The sequence below is a fragment of the Molossus molossus genome, unplaced genomic scaffold (genome assembly GCF_014108415.1).
Source record: "Molossus molossus isolate mMolMol1 unplaced genomic scaffold, mMolMol1.p scaffold_m16_p_5, whole genome shotgun sequence".
Classification (NCBI taxonomy): Eukaryota; Metazoa; Chordata; class Mammalia; order Chiroptera; family Molossidae; genus Molossus; species Molossus molossus.
Genome location: NW_023425388.1, coordinates 77,974,542 through 77,993,407, shown reverse-complemented (window position 1 = coordinate 77,993,407; position 18,866 = coordinate 77,974,542). Strand labels below are relative to the sequence as shown.

At 35.5% G+C, this 18,866-nt stretch overlaps 1 protein-coding gene across 9 annotated transcripts in view; it reads left to right on the top strand.

Moving 5' to 3' along the window:
* BBX (BBX high mobility group box domain containing) overlaps positions 1 to 18,866 on the top strand; it is a 285,638-nt gene that overhangs the window by 193,486 nt on the left and 73,286 nt on the right. For all 9 annotated transcript variants that reach the window (XM_036242414.1, XM_036242412.1, XM_036242411.1 and 6 more), the window contains 2 exons: positions 9,134 to 9,329; positions 13,127 to 13,194. In XM_036242414.1, the coding sequence (XP_036098307.1) occupies positions 9,134 to 9,329; positions 13,127 to 13,194 (264 nt within the window). The remainder of the gene's footprint in view (positions 1 to 9,133; positions 9,330 to 13,126; positions 13,195 to 18,866) is intronic.

Genomic DNA, 18,866 nt, shown 5'->3' with positions numbered 1-18,866 from the left:
TGTTAAGGTGGCCCCCTGCAATTTCCTACAAGTGGGGACCACAATTGGATCTTAGCCTTGCTTCTTGCCATGTATATGTTCTTACGAAATGTCTTGTTTCTAGTGCATAGTGTGGATGATTCAGCTACTTCCAAAATCTTTATACAATTGGTTGCTAGTTATAAGTAATACTTGTTTTACCATATTTACTAAATGGTTTTGAAGTTTCATTAAGTGCAGGTAATTTTTGCTTTTCTGTGTTAATTGGAAAGTCAGTTTTATAAACAAAACGTATTGAGTGGCTTCAAGGTCAGGTATCAGGTCTTGTGGTGGTTGCTAGTGATAAATATGTTCTCAGTTTCTCAAGGTCCCCCTCAGGCAGTCATTTTTATAATTGTTTTCTATGTGTAACCTTTTCATTGAAACCCCCAATTTAAAATGCGTTCACTCTTAGGACAAGACCTATTCTTTCAGCATAGTTGAGTGTGATTGTGAATGCTTGCATGGTATTCACCAGTGTCTATTCTGTCATTATCAACTGAGTGAGAAACACTTAATTTTTTTCCTTTTGTTTTTAAAAGAAACATTTTCTAAAAACAGCAGTGAGTAATAATTAATACAACTTTTGAAAGTTGTTTTTTTTTTTTTTAAATCTGCTAGAACTTTCTCTGACCCTTTCCTTGCATGATGGTACAGTGTTGTGGCCATTCACAGGTTCTGATCTGAGTGTAACTGCCGAACATGCAGGACATGCAGAGATAATACTACTTTTTCTTTTAACATCTTTATGTAGTACTCTTATAAATATAGGAATGCAAGTCTGCCTTATTGTCTAGGATATTGCTGGAACCTTCCACTGTTCACTTAAACTAATGATTATAATTAATTCACGTTCCGTTTAGAGGATCACATATCTTGATCTTCAGGTTGAGTGGGGTCAATGCAAAGAAGAGGGAGAATCTGGAAAGATAAGGCAATTTTGAATGACTTTTAAAATACTCCCTTCTGTTGTGTAGAATCAGAGGCATGAGGCAGAATGCATACATTTGTTGATTGATTGGTTCATCCTGGGCTTAACGTTTTACATAAGCACGAGCATGTAAAGTCAGTTGTGATTGTCCTCATTCTTCAGAGCAGGGATCTCAGGCTCTTTTGAAGTAAGTATCCTGACCATTTGTGGAGCTGGGATATACTCATGCCTATTTGACTAGCGCTTTTTTACTATATGCTGCTTAGATGCCTGAGAGATAAGTAGATCTGAGTAAGTATGGCAAAAATGGTAAAAATAAAATGCCATGGGTTTTAGGGGAAGAGGACCTGTTCTGGGTGGGGTTAAGTGAGGGTATTTCAGAAGAGGCTTTATGAACTTGATAGAAGTTGGCCTGGGCTTTGGTATAGGATTCAGAGAAAAAGGCAAGCATAAGAGCAGATGTGAGAAAGTAAGAAAGAACAAGTTCAGGAACAAAAAAATTTGTTTTGTTTTACCCAAGCCTAGCATATGTGCAGGAGAGCAACAGGAAATTATGATGTTAAGGAAAAATTATGAGACCAGGCTGAAAAGTTTGGAGGTTCAGTTATATGCCAATAAAGCAGCTATGGAATTAAATGCAATAAAATGTAACTTGAACATAAACTATAATATAATAGCCTTTTGTAAATGTTGTCGATACTCTAGGAAACATTGTCATCACCACACAACTCCATAGAGCTTTCAATGCTTAGTTATTCCTCCATATTTCAAGATAAAATTAACCTGTTCTTGGTTATTTATTTATAACTGCAGTACTTTTTGTAAAGACCATTCATTCTCTTGTTTTGGTTTCATCAGAAATGGATTCTTCTCCAAAGAAGATACACTCTCATTTTTTCATGCATTGTAACTCTAGAGAATTTTTGTTACCTGTCATGTTTCATGCTTGACAGAACTTGTATCACAAGCGTGCCATGGCCCCTTGCATACTGCTGCTCTGAGAGTAGCTCCTCGTTCATCCAGCCTCCTTGGGAAACAGATGTTATGCATTACTGCTCCTTTAAACACTTTTTATTTTATATATTTATCCTGGAAATTTTATTTTAAATTCTGTTTATATACTTTCGTACTTAAATTTTGAATTTTTTAAAAAATTTCAACTCATTATTTACAAACAATAATTATTTTATAATCTGTAATTTGGTGAGACCTTTGTGAACAATTGCATTTTTTTCACATTTTTGTCTGTGTATTCAATGATTCTCAACTATTTTGCTCCTTTGAATTTCCTCTTTGCTTTCCCCTGGGTCTTTCTTTTGGATCTACCCTCCACTGTCAATTGATATTTCTCTCCTCGCAGTTACTTTTGCCTACCTCTAATGAAATGCCTTACTGTCTCTGGGGTTTTCTGAATGTGGCTTATTAACCACTTTGGAGGGATGTGGATAATAAAATCAAAGATTTTGGCTCCATGTTTCATAATATTCCTTGTTTCTCAGACCTTTCCCATTCTTGTATTTCAAATAGTAGTACTTTCTTACTGAATTTAGAAAATATTCAAGCATTTGTCTTTGAAAGGATAATAATCAATTTTTGAATATTGCTCTGTCCTGTTCAGGGTTCTCTTATAAACATATAACTCATTAATCCTCAGATGAATCCCATGAGGTAGATATTATTTTCAAAAGCTGAAGGTGAGGATACTGAGGCTCAGAAAAGTTAAGTGACTTATCCAGGGCAGCAAGTTAGTAGTAGTAGAACTGCGGTTCTCATTCTCGGCCTTCCCCCTTCTCAGACCTTTCCAAGTTTCCACACCTGGAAAATGCCTGCCCTCCCAGGGTCAGGGTGAGATACAAAAAAGGCAATGTAGGTGCAAGCATACTGTTTAAAATACTATATAAATGTTTGTTTTCTTATTCCTGACAAGCACACTTAGGTTTGTTTATTTTTGATACTTCTCTACATAGTTACTATTTACCATTTTAATTAGGAACTGTGAGCGCAATGAAGGGTTACAAAAATGCAAACTTTTGTCTTTGAAACACAGGAATCAATAAAACTAAATCTATCATTTGTACAACTTGGCACTATTGTCCCATTTGATTAATAGCCCCCAAGAAAATAAATGTTTCATTTGGTGAACTAATAATTTGATTTCAAAATATCAATTTGCTCATTGTTAGTAAACACTGGAATTTAAATATGCAAATAAAATAAATTATAAGGACTTTTAATGACCACATAAATAGTGATAGACCTCATAGTCAGTGATAAATTGAGAACTTAAACTGAATGTCTTAAAACTCATTTTGATGTTGGTTTTAGATGTTATTATCAGGTTGATTGAGAGACCTTATTCAGAAACATCATGTGCGAGTTTTGGTAGTTTTATAAGAAGAAAGTTCCAGTTATGAAAGGTACTGTCACTAACACTCAGATTTCTTCTGTTTCTTAGGCATCCTCTTTCTTCCCTCCAAGGTTGATCTGCTAGATAAGTTCTTTCCCAGTAAGATACCACATCCTCTGCTAAGAATCATTTAGTAATACACTTTGGTGAAAATCAGTACATGTAAAGAAAATGATAACACTGTCATCCTTATGAAGGAATTATTACCAGCATCAACTATGTTTAAAGCACTGATGATACTAATAAAGGCCAGCTTAAAGGAACTTGTGATCTAGAGCTGTGCTGAAGACAGCATAGAGCAATGAGTCACCGACCATAATCATTTCTCTTTCTCTTTCACATATTCCACCCACCCACCTCCAGCTCAGTAATGTGTGAGCATTGACTAGGTGACAGACACTGGTTGACACTGGGGAGGAAAGAGCATGAATTAGAGCCTCTGCCTTCGTATTGTTTACAGTCCACAGTTGGCCACACAAACATGCAAGGTAGGGCAAAGGTAGGTTTGCAGTTGTTCATATGGAAAATAATACAATAATAAATAATACAAGAATTAACTCTTGTGTTAACTGTAAACCTACTTTTGCCCCCACCCTGTATTATTTTTTTTTTTACACATGGTCCTTAGGCCTTTTCCTGGCTCAGTCATGAAACAGTTTTGCAAAGGGTCTGTAAAACGGAAGCTACCTATGAATTGAAGAGCAAAGGCAAGAAAAGGGCCTGGAGTATATGGGGTTTTATGGAAAATGGTTACAGAGAAATCACTGTAAGGGTAAATACACTGTCACAATCACAATATTAATCTTGCAAAATCTTCTTTTTTTTTTTTTTTTTTTTTATCCTCACCCGAGGACATTTTTCCATTTTTTGTACAGATAGAATGGGAGGGAGAGAGAGGAAGGGAGAGAGAGTGAGAAACATCGACGTGAAGGGACACATCGAGTGGCTGCCACCCGCACGACCAACCAGGGCCGGGGACAAACTGCAACCGAAGTATGTGCCCTTAGCGGGAACCGAACCCGGGTCTCTCCGGACCGCAGGCCGACGCTCTAACCACTGAGCCAAACTGGCCAGGGCTAATCTTGCAAAATCTTAAGCTCAGTGTAAATGATCAGTGCCCAGACAATATCATTAGCCCAATCAAGCATATATATTGAGCAAAAAGGTTTAAGAATGTGGGAGATGGAGAAAAGAATAACACACCCCTTGTCTTTAGGAATTTGATGCTTAGATGGAGAAGTCATAAATTCATGCAAAGACACAAGTCAGTACAAGCAGTGTATGAATACCAAGTGTGGACAGAAGCAGGAAGAGCCTCAGGGTGTGAGGATGTCTATCTGTCCTTGGGACTAGGCACCTCATCAGTCATTTGCTCTGACTCAGCAGTAAGAGACAACAGAAAGGTCTAATCATTTGTTGTGATGAGGTTATTGAGGAAAGGAATATCATAGAGGGTTGAGTAAGAGAGAAATGAAGGAAAACTGTATTAGTCTGAAGCAAATAGCTGAGTGAAACGATTAGCATTTTGGTCAACCATGTGGGCAAAAATTCATCATCACAAGATTAACAGGGCCAAAGAGATAGGCCCTACCTCAGGACTGGGATGTTCCTGTAGTGTAGAGGGTAGGAGGGGAAGCTCAGTTATCCTCTAAGAATGTCAGTCTCAGGCCACTGGTACTATTTTGAAAGTAACTTGCTAAATATAATTTTCAAAAATCTCCCATTAAAGTAAAAAGTTACCTCATGGCTTCCATTATTTTCTCCACAAATTTCCAACCCATTAGATAACCTAAGTGATTCAACTTTACAGATACAGGTCCTGATTTACACAAGGTGCTCAGTAAATGCTGAATCCCTTCTCTTCAACCCCAACTACCACCACATTTCATTAGCAATAATAATAAATCACTGTTATTCAGTAATGGTAGAAAATACATCCCCTTCATGACAGTATTTTGCCTACTTCTTTTATGACAATGGTATTGTTATACACCAAAAGACAGTACCTTATGTTAATCTTTTAAAAATTGGGTCTCAACATTTTTTTTTCCAGATCATTCATAAGAATGGAAATTTTATCTTAAAAAATGCCTTAATGTTAAAGAAAAATGTATTTACAAATGATTGTCCAATGTAATGTGTGTGGGGGGGTGCTACCTAAAAGTCCAGTAGTATGTCTAGTTATTAATATAGTCTAGATCATCTCAACAGGGGGAAAGAGAATGGCAACCTTGGTGAGACCCTGGGACTGTCTACCCAAAAAAGACACCTGATTCTGGTGCAAATATATGAAATGTCACCATAAAAAAAAATCTTACTAGAATTTTAGAGTAGAGATTACACAGGGAATTATCTGATATTTTAAAAAGAGATATGACACATTATTTTATTTTATAGCTGCAGGGGGCTAAGTGAACCCCTGACATAATAAATTTTGAGGCAGTTATACCTCTTCTCTGTGGCAGGTAGAAATCACATTATACAAGAGTGAAAGAGGAAAGGAAGGTTTAAAAAGTGACACTAATCTCTGCTTTCTTAGTTCTAGGACCTTTCCCTCACAAGTATTTTTAAAAATGATTATTTAGATAATAAGACTCAATAGCACTATCTGATCTGAATTCTTACAGCTTAGATACCTTTAATAGAAAGAAAAGTAGACTGCTTTATGTGACAGAACATTGAATTAAGTGTATGGTTTTACAGAACAAAAATATTTTGCTACACTTTAATGTGCAAAACTTTCATGATAAAACCACTCCAATAAAAATGACACACTTCAAAAACTGAGTTGACTAAGTGACCATGGAAGTGCTTTGTTGTTCTGTTGTGGGAAAGTCCTAAAGGCAAAACAGAATGCAAAGGAGTTAGCTATAGATTTTGTTACATAAATTGGCTGTAAGGATTATTGTGGCAACAGTAGTTCATTTTCATATAAAAATTTTTCTTAACAGTTTTGCTTACTAATTTGGGTAATTAGGAGAAAAGTCAGTTTAATAACTTTGTACTAATAAAAAAATGAAAAGTTTAGAGTTTCTTTTTAAATTTAATTTTGTTACTTTTTAGAAAGTAAATAGGGATCTGGGTGAGTAAACATCTACATTTCTGAAAGTGTATTAATAGATAAATTCATGTTAACTAATTTGAATTGTAAAATGCTTTGTTTTCTTTAAAAAATGCATTCACTGAGATTTAGTAATTTCCTTAAACACTGTAAATTTTTTTCTTACAAAATAGTTTACAATATGAATTTGCAACTTTTCAAACATTGCAAAAGATCTATATCACTTTGAATGATCACAAATTCTAAAGTTATCATGATTTACTGTAGTAACTGGAACTTTCATAACTGGAAATTTCTTCTTAAAAAACTACCAAAATTTAAAAATTTTCTCATGGCAGGTATGTTAATTAATTTGTTTGAAAGTCCTTTGTCACTTTGCAGGGGTGGGGATCCTCCCTGAAAGACCAGAGAAATCAATACCAGCTAACATCACACACCTCACTAAATTAGCTTGACCAAATATAGCAGGCTAATTTTTTTGTTTGTTTGCTTGTTTTTGTTTTGTTTTGGTAATCCTTGCCCAAGGATATTTTCCATTGATTTTTAGAGTGGAAGGGAGGGAAATGGAGAGGGAGGGAAAGAAACATCAGTGTAAGAGAGACACTTCAATTGGTTGCCTCCCACAGGACCCTGAACAGGGTCTGGGATTAAACCTGCAACCCAGGTACATGGCCTGGACAGGGAATTGAACCCATGACCCTTTGTTTCACAGGTGGACTCCCGAACCACTGACCCAAACCAGGCAGGGCTAGCAAGCTAATTATTAAGTTGATAATTTTGTATGGCCCACAAATGATGTTATAAATATCCAAATGGCCCTTGGCAGAAACAAGGTTCCCTACCCCTGCTTTATAGAGTGGTAACCTTTGTCCAAATGCCTGTTCATCTGACAAACCATGCCTGTGTGTGTTCTGCTGGGACACAGTAAGAAAGCATGTGTCTCCCACTTCCACTTTCACCCCACTCTACCATGTGTCATTCTCCAGCTCCAGACAGCAGGCCATGCTGTCTGTCGGCCCTAGCTTAATATGTAAATCCCCCTGCACGTGTAGGAGAGGGTGTCTGTTCTGTCACAGTCTGCTATGTGGGTAAATCCTAGTTTGGCTCTGGCCTTGTGTCCCATTTTAATTATTTTTGTAAGAAAAGTAGAACTGTATCTTACAGTTTTTTATGCTTACCTTCCTCTTATATGTACCTATATATCAATATGCAGATGTACAGCTTTTAGTTGGGGAAAAAAGGATTATTCGGAACATGTGAATTAATGTGATTCTAAATAATTCTAAACTACTAACTATCTATAGTACAACTTTTGTTTATATGATTTAAAGTGCAGTGATGAGAAAGGTTTGTTATTTGGATTTTATATACTTTCTTTACACCAAGGATAAAGGAATCTTTTTTTCCTATTGGGCTAAGTAAAAAGCTTTGGTGCTTATACTAACTTAGTTCATTTTACACACAAAGTGACCATTTTAAAAGGCAAGATTATGGGATTTAAATAATTGCATTAATTTAATAGAGTATCTAACAGTAACAACATATAATAGTTGAACAATACATAGAAAATCCATTTTATCAGATGAAGAAACTTTTGACAATATATAATGTATAGCAATAAATTTTTTTTATTTAATTTAATCAGGAAAGGGTAAAGAAGTGGTAAGTATGGGAGAAGCCACAGAAAGATAAAGGAGAAAGGAAGATGTCGGAAAGGCTGAAACCTCCAAGTAAAGACCTAAAGTTTGTGATGGATTAGTAACAGCATCACACATTACAGCTCTCAACACGTTCACATCAGTGATCACATGGCTCATTACAAAACCCTGGGATGTTGGTCGTGCAGTTACACTTTATAGATGGAGGAATTGAGGCTGAGAATGGTTAAACAACTTGCTTAATGTCCACAGCTGGCCAATAGCATAGAATGGGATTTGAACCCAGGTCCCCAGACTTTGCACCCAGTACTCATTCTTCTATGTGGCCTTGCATCTTCAAATGACTGAGAAGTTATGCATTACTTTGCCCTACCTTGTTCCCCTACTTCTATTCTCGATCTTGGCTCACTTATTCTACAGCTGATTACTTTGTTTGTTAAGTTTGCCTGCATTTGCCTTACTAGTACATCAAGGCATGGGTGTACTTACCAAGATAAGCAGGGAGCAGACCTGGTTACTGACCTGCTCACACTTTGTAATGTGTACCAGATACCATGCTATGCACCTCTGTTTACAATAACCCTAGGCATTTTGGTGTTGTTTCCAGACTGTGGAAACTAAATCTGAGGCCCAGAGATGTTACATTCTCTAATTCTGGTCTCCATTTTTGGTTGCTGTAGCCCTACGTGGAAGTGTTAGGATTTGAACTCTGGTTTCTCTGTATTCAAAGCCCTTGGCTTCTTTCCATGACAAATAACTCCCTTTCTCCACCAAGGTCAGACAGCTTTTTGTATGCTAATAAAATACTGAGGATTAAAAGATTAAAAATTTGCTGTATCTATACCCTCATCCCACAAAATGAACTTTTTAGTAAATCAATTCATGTTCTGAATTACCACTCTTCTACAAGGAAAACCATCGAAGTTACTGAAAATGTTGTTTTTTTTCCCAGTTATTATTCAAACGGGGTAATGACCTGAAGGCTATTGGAACATTTTCAATGTTTTAATTAGCAATTTATGTGTTAATTAAACCTGTTATCTATTCTTTATTTATAGTATAAAGATGCATTTATGAAAGCAAACCCTGGCTACAAATGGTGTCCTACCACAAACAAGCCTGTGAAATCCCCAACACCCACTGTCAATCCACGAAAGAAACTATGGGCCTTCCCATCTGACTCTTCAAGAGACTTGCCAAGCCCCAAGAAAGCAAAGACTGAAGAAATGCCTCAGCTTAACTTTGGAATGGCCGGTGAGTTTAGACACTATTTCTACCTGTTCTTTAAGGACAGGGCAGTACATTTAGGCAGTACTTTTCCCAAACAATACAGAGAAAAGAAAAAATTTTAAAAAGAGCGAGAAGCAAAATGTAAGACCAATGGGAAATAGTGGCAAATATAATATAGCATATCTTAAAGCTTTGGAGCATAGCGTACATAGAATGAGTATATATAATTAAAGAAAGGAGGTATAGACCAAGTGGTAGAGTCACTATACATATATGTGAATTCCTGACATTAGCATTATGGAAAAGCAGGCAGCAGTGTGGAGATTGGATTGTCAGGAGCTCAGGGAATTTTGTAATGTAACAAAATAGTTTACAGACACATACACAGTAAGCTATCTCAGTAAGCACCTTAGTTATTATGGATACTTGAAAAGCCACACTTATGTAGATCATCTGAGGATATGAAAACATCTTGGGCAAGAATATGAACAACTCTACCACAAATCTGTGATGGATCTGACAGCTGTTTCTTAGAGGGAATTCCCATCCTATCCCCTCTGCTGCCCCCATTCCTGTATGGGCCAAGCAAATTTAAAATCCCAGATGGTCCTGTTTGTTATGGAACCTTTAATACTCTTTGGGTGGTAAGGAATGCTAAAGCATTCATAACCGTGAAATAAAGTGTTTATACTCACTCTGTAAATGGCTCTGTCTTCCCTGGTTATTGCAGTGTAGTACTCAAAAGAGAAATTTTCCAGGATGAAATTGAGAAATTGGGCAGGGGGAGATTGATGTTGAACCATAGGGTTCCCTGTTTCATTATTACAAGCAATTTTCTTTTAAATGAGAGCTCCGAACTATTTGTAATATGGAAAACTTGGGAAGGAAGTTGAATAATACTGTGATGACACGTGTTCTTTTTTTTTTTAATGGCTAGTAGGCCTAATGCAATTTAATAGTTTAGAGTATGATTCATAATATAACAGAGTATGTGGTGTGTCATATATAAGCCTAAGAAATGCATTCTAATGTAATTGTGACATTCTGGAAGAACAGTCTTCAGGTGATTATTATGTAGGTGTCTGTAGTATAGGTGAGCTTCCAAAATAATACTTCCACATATCCCAGAAGAATCAAAACAGAGATCTTCCCTTGTTTTAGCCGTCACTTGGCACAATTTAAGCTTCAAACCATTTGCTGGTAGTGCTGGTGAGCATTCTGGATTTGCCACACTATTCCAGTGGGAGTGTTTAATAAAACATTTTATTATCAGAACCAAAAGAGAATATATGAACGATTGGCTTCTAACTGAATTCCTTTGAATATTACTTATCTTCTATTGCTTTTTCTTACAGTTTTAAATATAGGGGAGTCTGTGTTGGTTTTTTACATGCATTGGCTCTTTACAAACCAAAATAATTGTTGATAAATTATGGAAAGTTATGAATGGTGTCTGTTTATAGCACCATTTCTGACAGTTTATTAGTCTACCTTTTATACCTACAAATTAAAAGTGGGACCTAGACTTCAACCAAGATATTTATAGGTCAGCTTTTTAAAACTGTGTTCTTTAAAGCAAAATACAGGAAAGGAACAAAAATAACAAAACAGCACCCTTCTTGCATTTATCTCATTATGTAAGGGCTTATAATGAAGTTGGAAATCTAGGATCCAGAGCCCTTGTTAGATTAGTGTATAGTGTACAATATTGGTCTGATATTTCTAGTTATTTCCTTTTTAATACAGTGAAAGCAAAGTAATGTTCCTTTCATTAAAACATGGTCCTTAGCTTTTTGAATCTAGGGGATACTATAGGACTCTTTGGGGCCAGTTTAAGCTTTTCCTCAACATGGAATCTTTTTTTCCCAATAGTTCTTGTCACATGACATTTTCCTATTTTGAATAACCTCAAAGCAATCAGTTGTATGATTTCCAAGAAAGGGAAGCTATGTAGGATATAATTTAGTACATGCAATCTCAGTGAAAGGAAAGCATATTCTTTATGTATTTTTGATATTTCTAAGTAACATTATATAAGTATAAATTAATATAAAAACATGATGGTAATTTCTTGGTCTGTGTTTTACTATCATTAGAGCATACTTCTTGCAAAGTCACATTGGTATATTACTTATCATATAAGTGTGTTCCTATTTTACTTAATAATTAACACATTTTTGTCTTTATTAGAAAGTGATCAGCCAGTCCTCCTGATCTCTAAAATGCCAGCTGCAAAATTATTTAGCTGCCCAAAGAACCAAACTAAACTTTTCCATTTAGCTTAACTCATTTCCCCCTCCTATTTATTTTAAAATAGATTTAAGTATTTATTTTAGTAATGACAATAGTTTTAACCAGTAAAAAAAAACTTGTTTTATCAAATCAGCCTGCTCCTGTGTATTCATTATGTGTGTCCTCCTTGTGGCTGCCTTTCAACATTAACCTTGATCACCTGATCATTTGGTGACATAGTTTCCCCTCTAATAATCCCCCCCTTTTTAAAAACTACATCAGGTTTTGGAAAATTTGCATAAAAGATGTGGTCAGAGTTGCTTCATGAGTTCTCCACACAGATTATATACAAAGATATACTTAAGGACATGCTTTTTAAACAAGAAGTCTAAAAAGAAAAAGAAGTGAAACTTCTGAATGTCTTTAGACAACCGTATACCTGATCCTCATTTTTAGTTGTAGAGAGCTTCCTAAAATTAAAAACTCATTTATTTATTGATTGATTTAAATATGTTTTTATCAATTTTAGAGAGAGAGGACAAGAGAGGGAGAAAGAGAGAGAAACATCGATGTAAGAGAAAAACATCAATCAGTTGCCTCCCATATCCACCCCAACCAGGGATTGAACCTGCAGCCTGGGTATGTACCCTGACCAATGACCTTTCAGTGACGATGCTCAACCAACTAAACTACACTAGAGCTAAAACTCATTTATTGAGGACCTACATGCACTATAATAAGCACAGAGTTAGACATGTTCACAAATGTTATTTCATTGCAGTTCTGATATTTAATTTATTTAAGACAACCTTAAAGGATATAGCTTTCTAATTGTAATTCTTTCTTTGTTTAGATATAACCCCGGATCATAGATTTATAAATTTGTTGTTTTTGTTTTTCTATTTCTGTTGATTATTGAACGAATGAAAACAAAGATCTTTGGTAATATACAAAGGATTCATTTTAAAACTTAAAGCTATTTCAAGGAAAGGCCTGACTACACCCCTAAGATTTAATGTGCCAAAAAGATACCATTTTTAATTTTAAGTTTAAAGAAATAATATTTAAACAAAGCCTGCTAGATTTTGCAAGGCCTATTTGTAGAATTTTTCTCTGTTCTCTAGTTCCTCTGATAGCCTCATTCTTTTTTACAGCCCTGATTTTACATGGTAGAAATAACAGTTTGAGAATGACAATGTCAAACTTGTTAGAAGATAAGCATAAGCACTCTTTTGTTTTTATTTTATAAATCCATCTAAACTCTCCACGAAGTAAGGAAAGAAGCATCGCATTAAGGAGACAGTGCATGTTATAAACAGCTGTGGTGTTGAAGAATGTATTACGTTGGAATGGTGGGACAACAGTGGTGTTTTTTTTTTAAACAGTGGTGTTTAAAAGGCTGACAAAAGTATGACTACTAAGTACATATATACCAGGCATAAAGAGTTTTGAGAAGTTTTCTATAAAAAGCTATATGTGGTTCTATTGCATTTCTGTTTGCTACTCTTTGTGAGTTTCCTTTTTTGACTCTGTATGGATTATACATACTTCATGGTTGTAAAGTGATGACTTACCTGTTTTTGACTTAGATCCTACTCAAATGGGAGGACTGAGCATGCTGCTTTTAGCTGGAGAACATGCTCTTGGCACATCAGAGGTAAGCCGGTTCCTCCTTCTGCTCATGCTGGAGGTTGAGAATACAGACATTTGTATTCTGTTCACATTGTTAGTTCTGCACTTTCACTGTTTACAGCTCCTGAACAGACTTTACTTTTGTTTTCATTATGCTCTCTGTATGTTCATTGTATCATGCCTTGAGGGTAACAGAAGTGGTGTGAATGAGCCCAAGAAACACAAACACAAGGCAGTGGCAGGTTTTGAGGTTCCATGAGCCTAGGAGTAAGAAATGAAACATACAGATAATTAGCATTTGCCATGACTGTGGCCTGGGTCTGTAGGGTGGGTCCTGTGATTCATTCAATTCTATTCATAACATTCCCTACTTTTGTCACGTTCTCATTTAGACTTTCTAGTGAAAAGATGAGAGATTTAAAAAAGATGAAATTGTCTATCTCTCTGGTACCTGAATAAATCAAAATTTCCGTTTTAGAAAATCAGGAGACATGGCATTCCAAGGTGGTTTTATTCTTTAAAATGGAAAATGAAAAGGACCCAGGCCCTCATGACCTTGGTTTTATGATCTCTTATTCCCTTATATAGTTATTTGTTCTGCTTTTGCTAAACATTTTTAGGTATGGTTTTGATAGGCAGGTAGTAGTAGTTAACCATGCATAGTTTGCATTTGTGGAATACTTCTATTTTTCAGACTCATTTAACAGAGACCAGATGAATTAACCTGAAGGTCATGTTATTTTACCACACTCAGGCACTTGAGATGGAAATTTTTCAATCCCCAACCAGAGTTGTTATATATGGCAAAATAGCAGTTAGCTCAATTTTATTGCATATATATATTTTTTATTTTACTTTTTAAAAAAACTGTGAGTGTGCCATACAGATTATAGTTCAATCCTGTTCAAATAATGGTTTTAGAAGATACCACATAGATCTTTACAGCACAGAAGCCTTTTATTATAAAGAGTTTACACTTGGACCTTGGCCGGTTTGGCTCAGCGGTTGGAGTGTCAGTGCGGACCAGAGAGTCCCAGGTTCGGTTTCCACTAGGGGCACGTCCAAAAAAAAAAAAAGAGTTTACACTTGGAATTCATAATAGTTGACCAAATGTTCAATTTAACTTATTTTGATTCCATTCAAGTCAGTGGAGCAAAAATTGTGTAGGTTGGTAGACTGGTAGTTATTTACTTTGTATTAATCTTCAGATGAGAAAAGTAAACATGTCACGATGTGCCTTTGCATACTCATTATTCAGCATGTTTGTACTTCCCAACATAATAGCGATCTTAAGCGTCATTTCACTTCAAACACACAGCTGCTACCTGTAACAGCATCAGACTGACTCTCACTGTGTGTAAACTAACACAAGCATGTTCCAAAAAGGTGAATATGAATGTTGGAATAATAATGCATATTTGACCTTTCAGTACAGCCTGAATCATGATTTCCAACAATGCACTGTATTGTGGAAGTCAGCATCATCTTTTCTAACAGATTAGATTATAAGGATGTTTCTTCCCAACATGTATTATTAGCATTCTTTCTAACTTTCAGAAACAAATGTAAACTGATAAACATCTGTAGAACTCACAGATAGATGAAAATGCTAGTCAAACAAAAGAATGTGTTTTTTTTCCCTTTGCTTAAAGGCCTCTTTTTAGTGAGAATTTCTCCTCCCTCTGCAGAGTTCTGACAAAGCAGTGTTCAGCCTTTTTATTTCTGATAAAGGGGGAAACCATTTTGAAAATTCTCAAGCTAAAGAAACACAGCTAAATGGCTTAAAGAAGTGAATCAGATAGAAGGAAACCAGCTCAGGAAGAAGTTGCCAGCGGCTAGGTCTTTAAGAACCAGCTTTTTTATACGCACTTGCTCTCACAAATGATCTAGTTCTTGTTCCTTTAAAAAAGGAAGTATTTAATAAGGTGACAAGATAATACACATTCAGAGCAATCATGTTAAGAGGGAAGTGGGGAATGCAAAAACAGTGCAAACTAGGGGTTGTTGGTAAGAAAGGTCCTTAGACATAAATAGAAAAATAATAATTTGGAATAACTGCTGCTTTTATTAGGAAAAACTCAACAGCCATTTACAGTCACTTTATTTCTTACCATTTTGGGTGGGATGTTTAAGGTGTTTATCAAAATGAAGTTAGCTTTTGACAATGTAAATATACTCGGACAATCTAAATCAAAATCCAGTTTAATTGGAAAAAAGGAATACAGCTTTAAGTTTTTTTTCATTATCCCTATTTCTTATCTCAGAAATATTTAGGTCATTACTGAAAATAATCTTGAGATGCTGAAACAATAAAGCAGTGGAAGTTATATAAAATAATGCTGTCTTTAAATATAGTTTGAGAGTTCATGTCATATAGGTATTAGCAGACTTCATTTAGCACCTGATTTTTGTTCAAAGTCTTATTCCAAATATGAGACGTGGTCATAGAACTTTAGGGGCTTATATACTTAGGTAGATAATGAAACTAAAGCAAATACAGTAAGTAGGTACTTGAATTTTTCTAAGAAAGAATTAATAGAATGATGAGTTGAGGAGAGAGATATGGAAATTTTATACTTCTGACATTTGGGATAATTATTGTAAAATCTATAGTATACAGAGTGACATTATACAGAAATTTTGCCATAGAGACGGTCTAATCATAATGACTTCCCATGACATAATTCTTATTCTGAAATAGTGTTCTTAAAGGGAGGAGATTTTCCTTTGTTCTTTAATCTGAAACCCAACTACATAGAAAATATCCTCAAAAGTCTATTTTTTTGAATATGGAAATTTTAATATAGGTAATAGTTTTTTTGTTGTTTTGATTTTTTAATTCTAGAAGGTGGAGAGTCTTGCTGTAACTGATATAATACAACTCTAGATTAAAAACTTCTTTGGCTTATACCTAGATCTACCTGAAGTGCTCTTAGAGCTTTTAGACAGAAATTATAGGTTCTTGAGCTATCAGTAGGTAAATAATAACAAACAAATGTTTACATTTTCTCTTTTTCCTCAGTCTTCTGATTAACTCTGAAGCTGTCATACTGGATTTGTGGTTTTATTAAGTCAACATTTTTATATGCTTCAGTTATTTAGCCAATCTTGCTTCTGTAAGTTTCAATTGTGTAAACAGTGTTTTCTGAGGGGGAAAAAGGGATGAAATTAGCATTTAAGATTATTTTTTATCCTTTTTTTTTTTTTCAATTGATTCTGAGAGAGAGAGAGATTTGTTGTTTCACTTATTTATGCATTCATTGGTTGACTCTTGTATGTACCCTGACTGGGGATTGAACCTGCCACCTTGGCTTATAGGGGATTGAACCTGCCACCTTCTAACCAACTGAGCTCCCAGCCAGGGTGGATCTTTTATTTTTACATAAATGATCAGCCCTATATTTCCTTTATATCTCGAGTACATTGAAATGCATTAAGTATTTGGGATAAATTTTAAAAAGCAATGTTTGTCATTAAAGAATTTATGGATTGAGGGAGCAGAATGGATGCATCGAGCAAGCATGGCATAAAGGAGTGACCCTGGCTCAAAATGGGAGACTAGGCTTATTTCTACTGAGACCCAGTAAAATATAGTGTAAGCATAGACATTTCATTAGGAAATAACCCCAAAATAGTGAAGGAGATGGAAAGGAGTGTTTCCAATGAATAGGAGAATTTAGCAGACGTATTTAAGTCAGAAATCAACTGGAAATTGTAGTCAGTGAAATATGATGTAAGTGCCAGCAGAAGATAGGCTAGCTGAGGGCTGCAGGGAGCCATTGTGTTCAAAACAACACCCAGAGATGTAAGTGGACATACACACTTTTCTTTTTAATATAAAGGAACAAGAAAGAAAAGGTTGAAGAAATAGATGTAATAACATTCACATCAAACTCTGGGAAGAGCTGACAGGAAGGTGGTTGCATTCAGAGAGTTTAGCCCTTATGTTTCATATCAGGTAGTTATCCACAAATGAAAATGCAATAAATGAAGTATAAGTGTTTGATCTCAAGTTTCTAGAGGTAATCTGCAGGACTAAAACTCTTCTATACTGTTATATGTGTTACTTTAATAAAAATGTTAAGCTAAACTAAAATTTAAAAATAAAGGCAGGGAGTATGTAACTCAGAGTGTGTGGGGAGATTATTCATCACATGATGTATAGAATAGTTTGGATTAATATTGGAAAAGACAACACTCGGTGTTGGACCTAAGAAGGGATGTTTGGGGGAATAGTGGAAAATAAGACAAGTTAGGCAGAGTAATTATAGCTGGTGAAAAAGTTTGAAGGCACCAGTATCAATAGAATGACTGAAGACAAACTTTCAAATGTATGGGAAGTCCATTAGACCTTGGGCCTGTGATTTTACAATGCCTAGTTCTTTTGTTAGAACCAAGAGTTATGACAGTGGAGTTATGATCAAGCCTCTTTTTTCTTTGCTGTCCATCCTGTAAAATGGAGCTAATAATAATACTGTCTGGCCTCTAACTCCCAAGACATCTGTAAGGCATTTTTAACTCTTGAAAAGCATTCTTGTGGGTACTTAGTATTATTACCATAGGTTATTCTAGATATTTCATGCTTAATTTGAAAGCATAAATTATATCAGGCTTACTCCAGAGGCTCTGCCATATGCTTTACTAGCAGTGGGTGTGCATGCACACACACAGTTCCTGTTTATTGAAACTTTGTAGCAGAGTTGTAGCTTTACTCTCTTTATCACCAGGTGCTCAAGGAGGAGACAACTTTCTAACACCTGGGAGAAACCAATATAAGAAGTACAACTCTAGTAGAGTAGCTGAGTTAGCATCAAAGTTAGTAGAGAAAGTGCTAGCAGGTGAGGCACACTTCCATTAAGGGACTTAAGAAGTGAACAGTGTAGGAACCATATGCCATCTTTTTACACATTCATTCATATGACAAATATTTACTGAATACTTTCTGTGTTCCAGGCACATCAGGAAACAAATCCAGAAATAAGTCTTTATGGTGTCTTAAGATCAGGTTTTCAGAGATTAGCAACTCTTCACATGATACTTCTGGCTTCAGAGGGAATCATATTAATTTTCATTTGTTGATCACCATCTGCCTATTTAAAAACAAAACCTTTTTATGTGACTGGAATTTGAAAATAATAAATATATCCTGTTTTATGTTTGTAATTCTACTCTCACCTCCTCCAGGACGCCCTTTCTGATTTTACTTGAGCTAAATTTGATTTTCCTCTTCCTAATCCCTCATAAATCTTACTGTCAGTGTTATACATTATGACACTTGATGGGGGGGGGGGCAAAAACAGATTTACGATTGTGAGTACACAAAACAGTTTTATTAATCATTGTATTATTTTCCATGCAAACAGCTGTAAGCCTACTTTTGCCCACCCCTGTATTTAGTTGTATTCTTTATTCAAAACTCTATGATAAAGGTATTAACATTTTTCTCATTGTGTACTATGTGTAAGTGATTACTCATCCAGAAGACTTGAAGCAATTTAAGATAAGCAGTAACGATAGGATTGAAGCTGCTAGGATCCCCAGTTGCCTGCAGAGTGGTTAGTTATGACAACTGACATTTAGTGAGCACTTCCTTCCTTCTGGGCATTGTTCTTAAGTGCATTGCGTGAGTAAGCCTTGATTTTCATAACACTTCGATGAGTTGTCTTATTTCCCTTATACGTAAATATTAAACTAGTA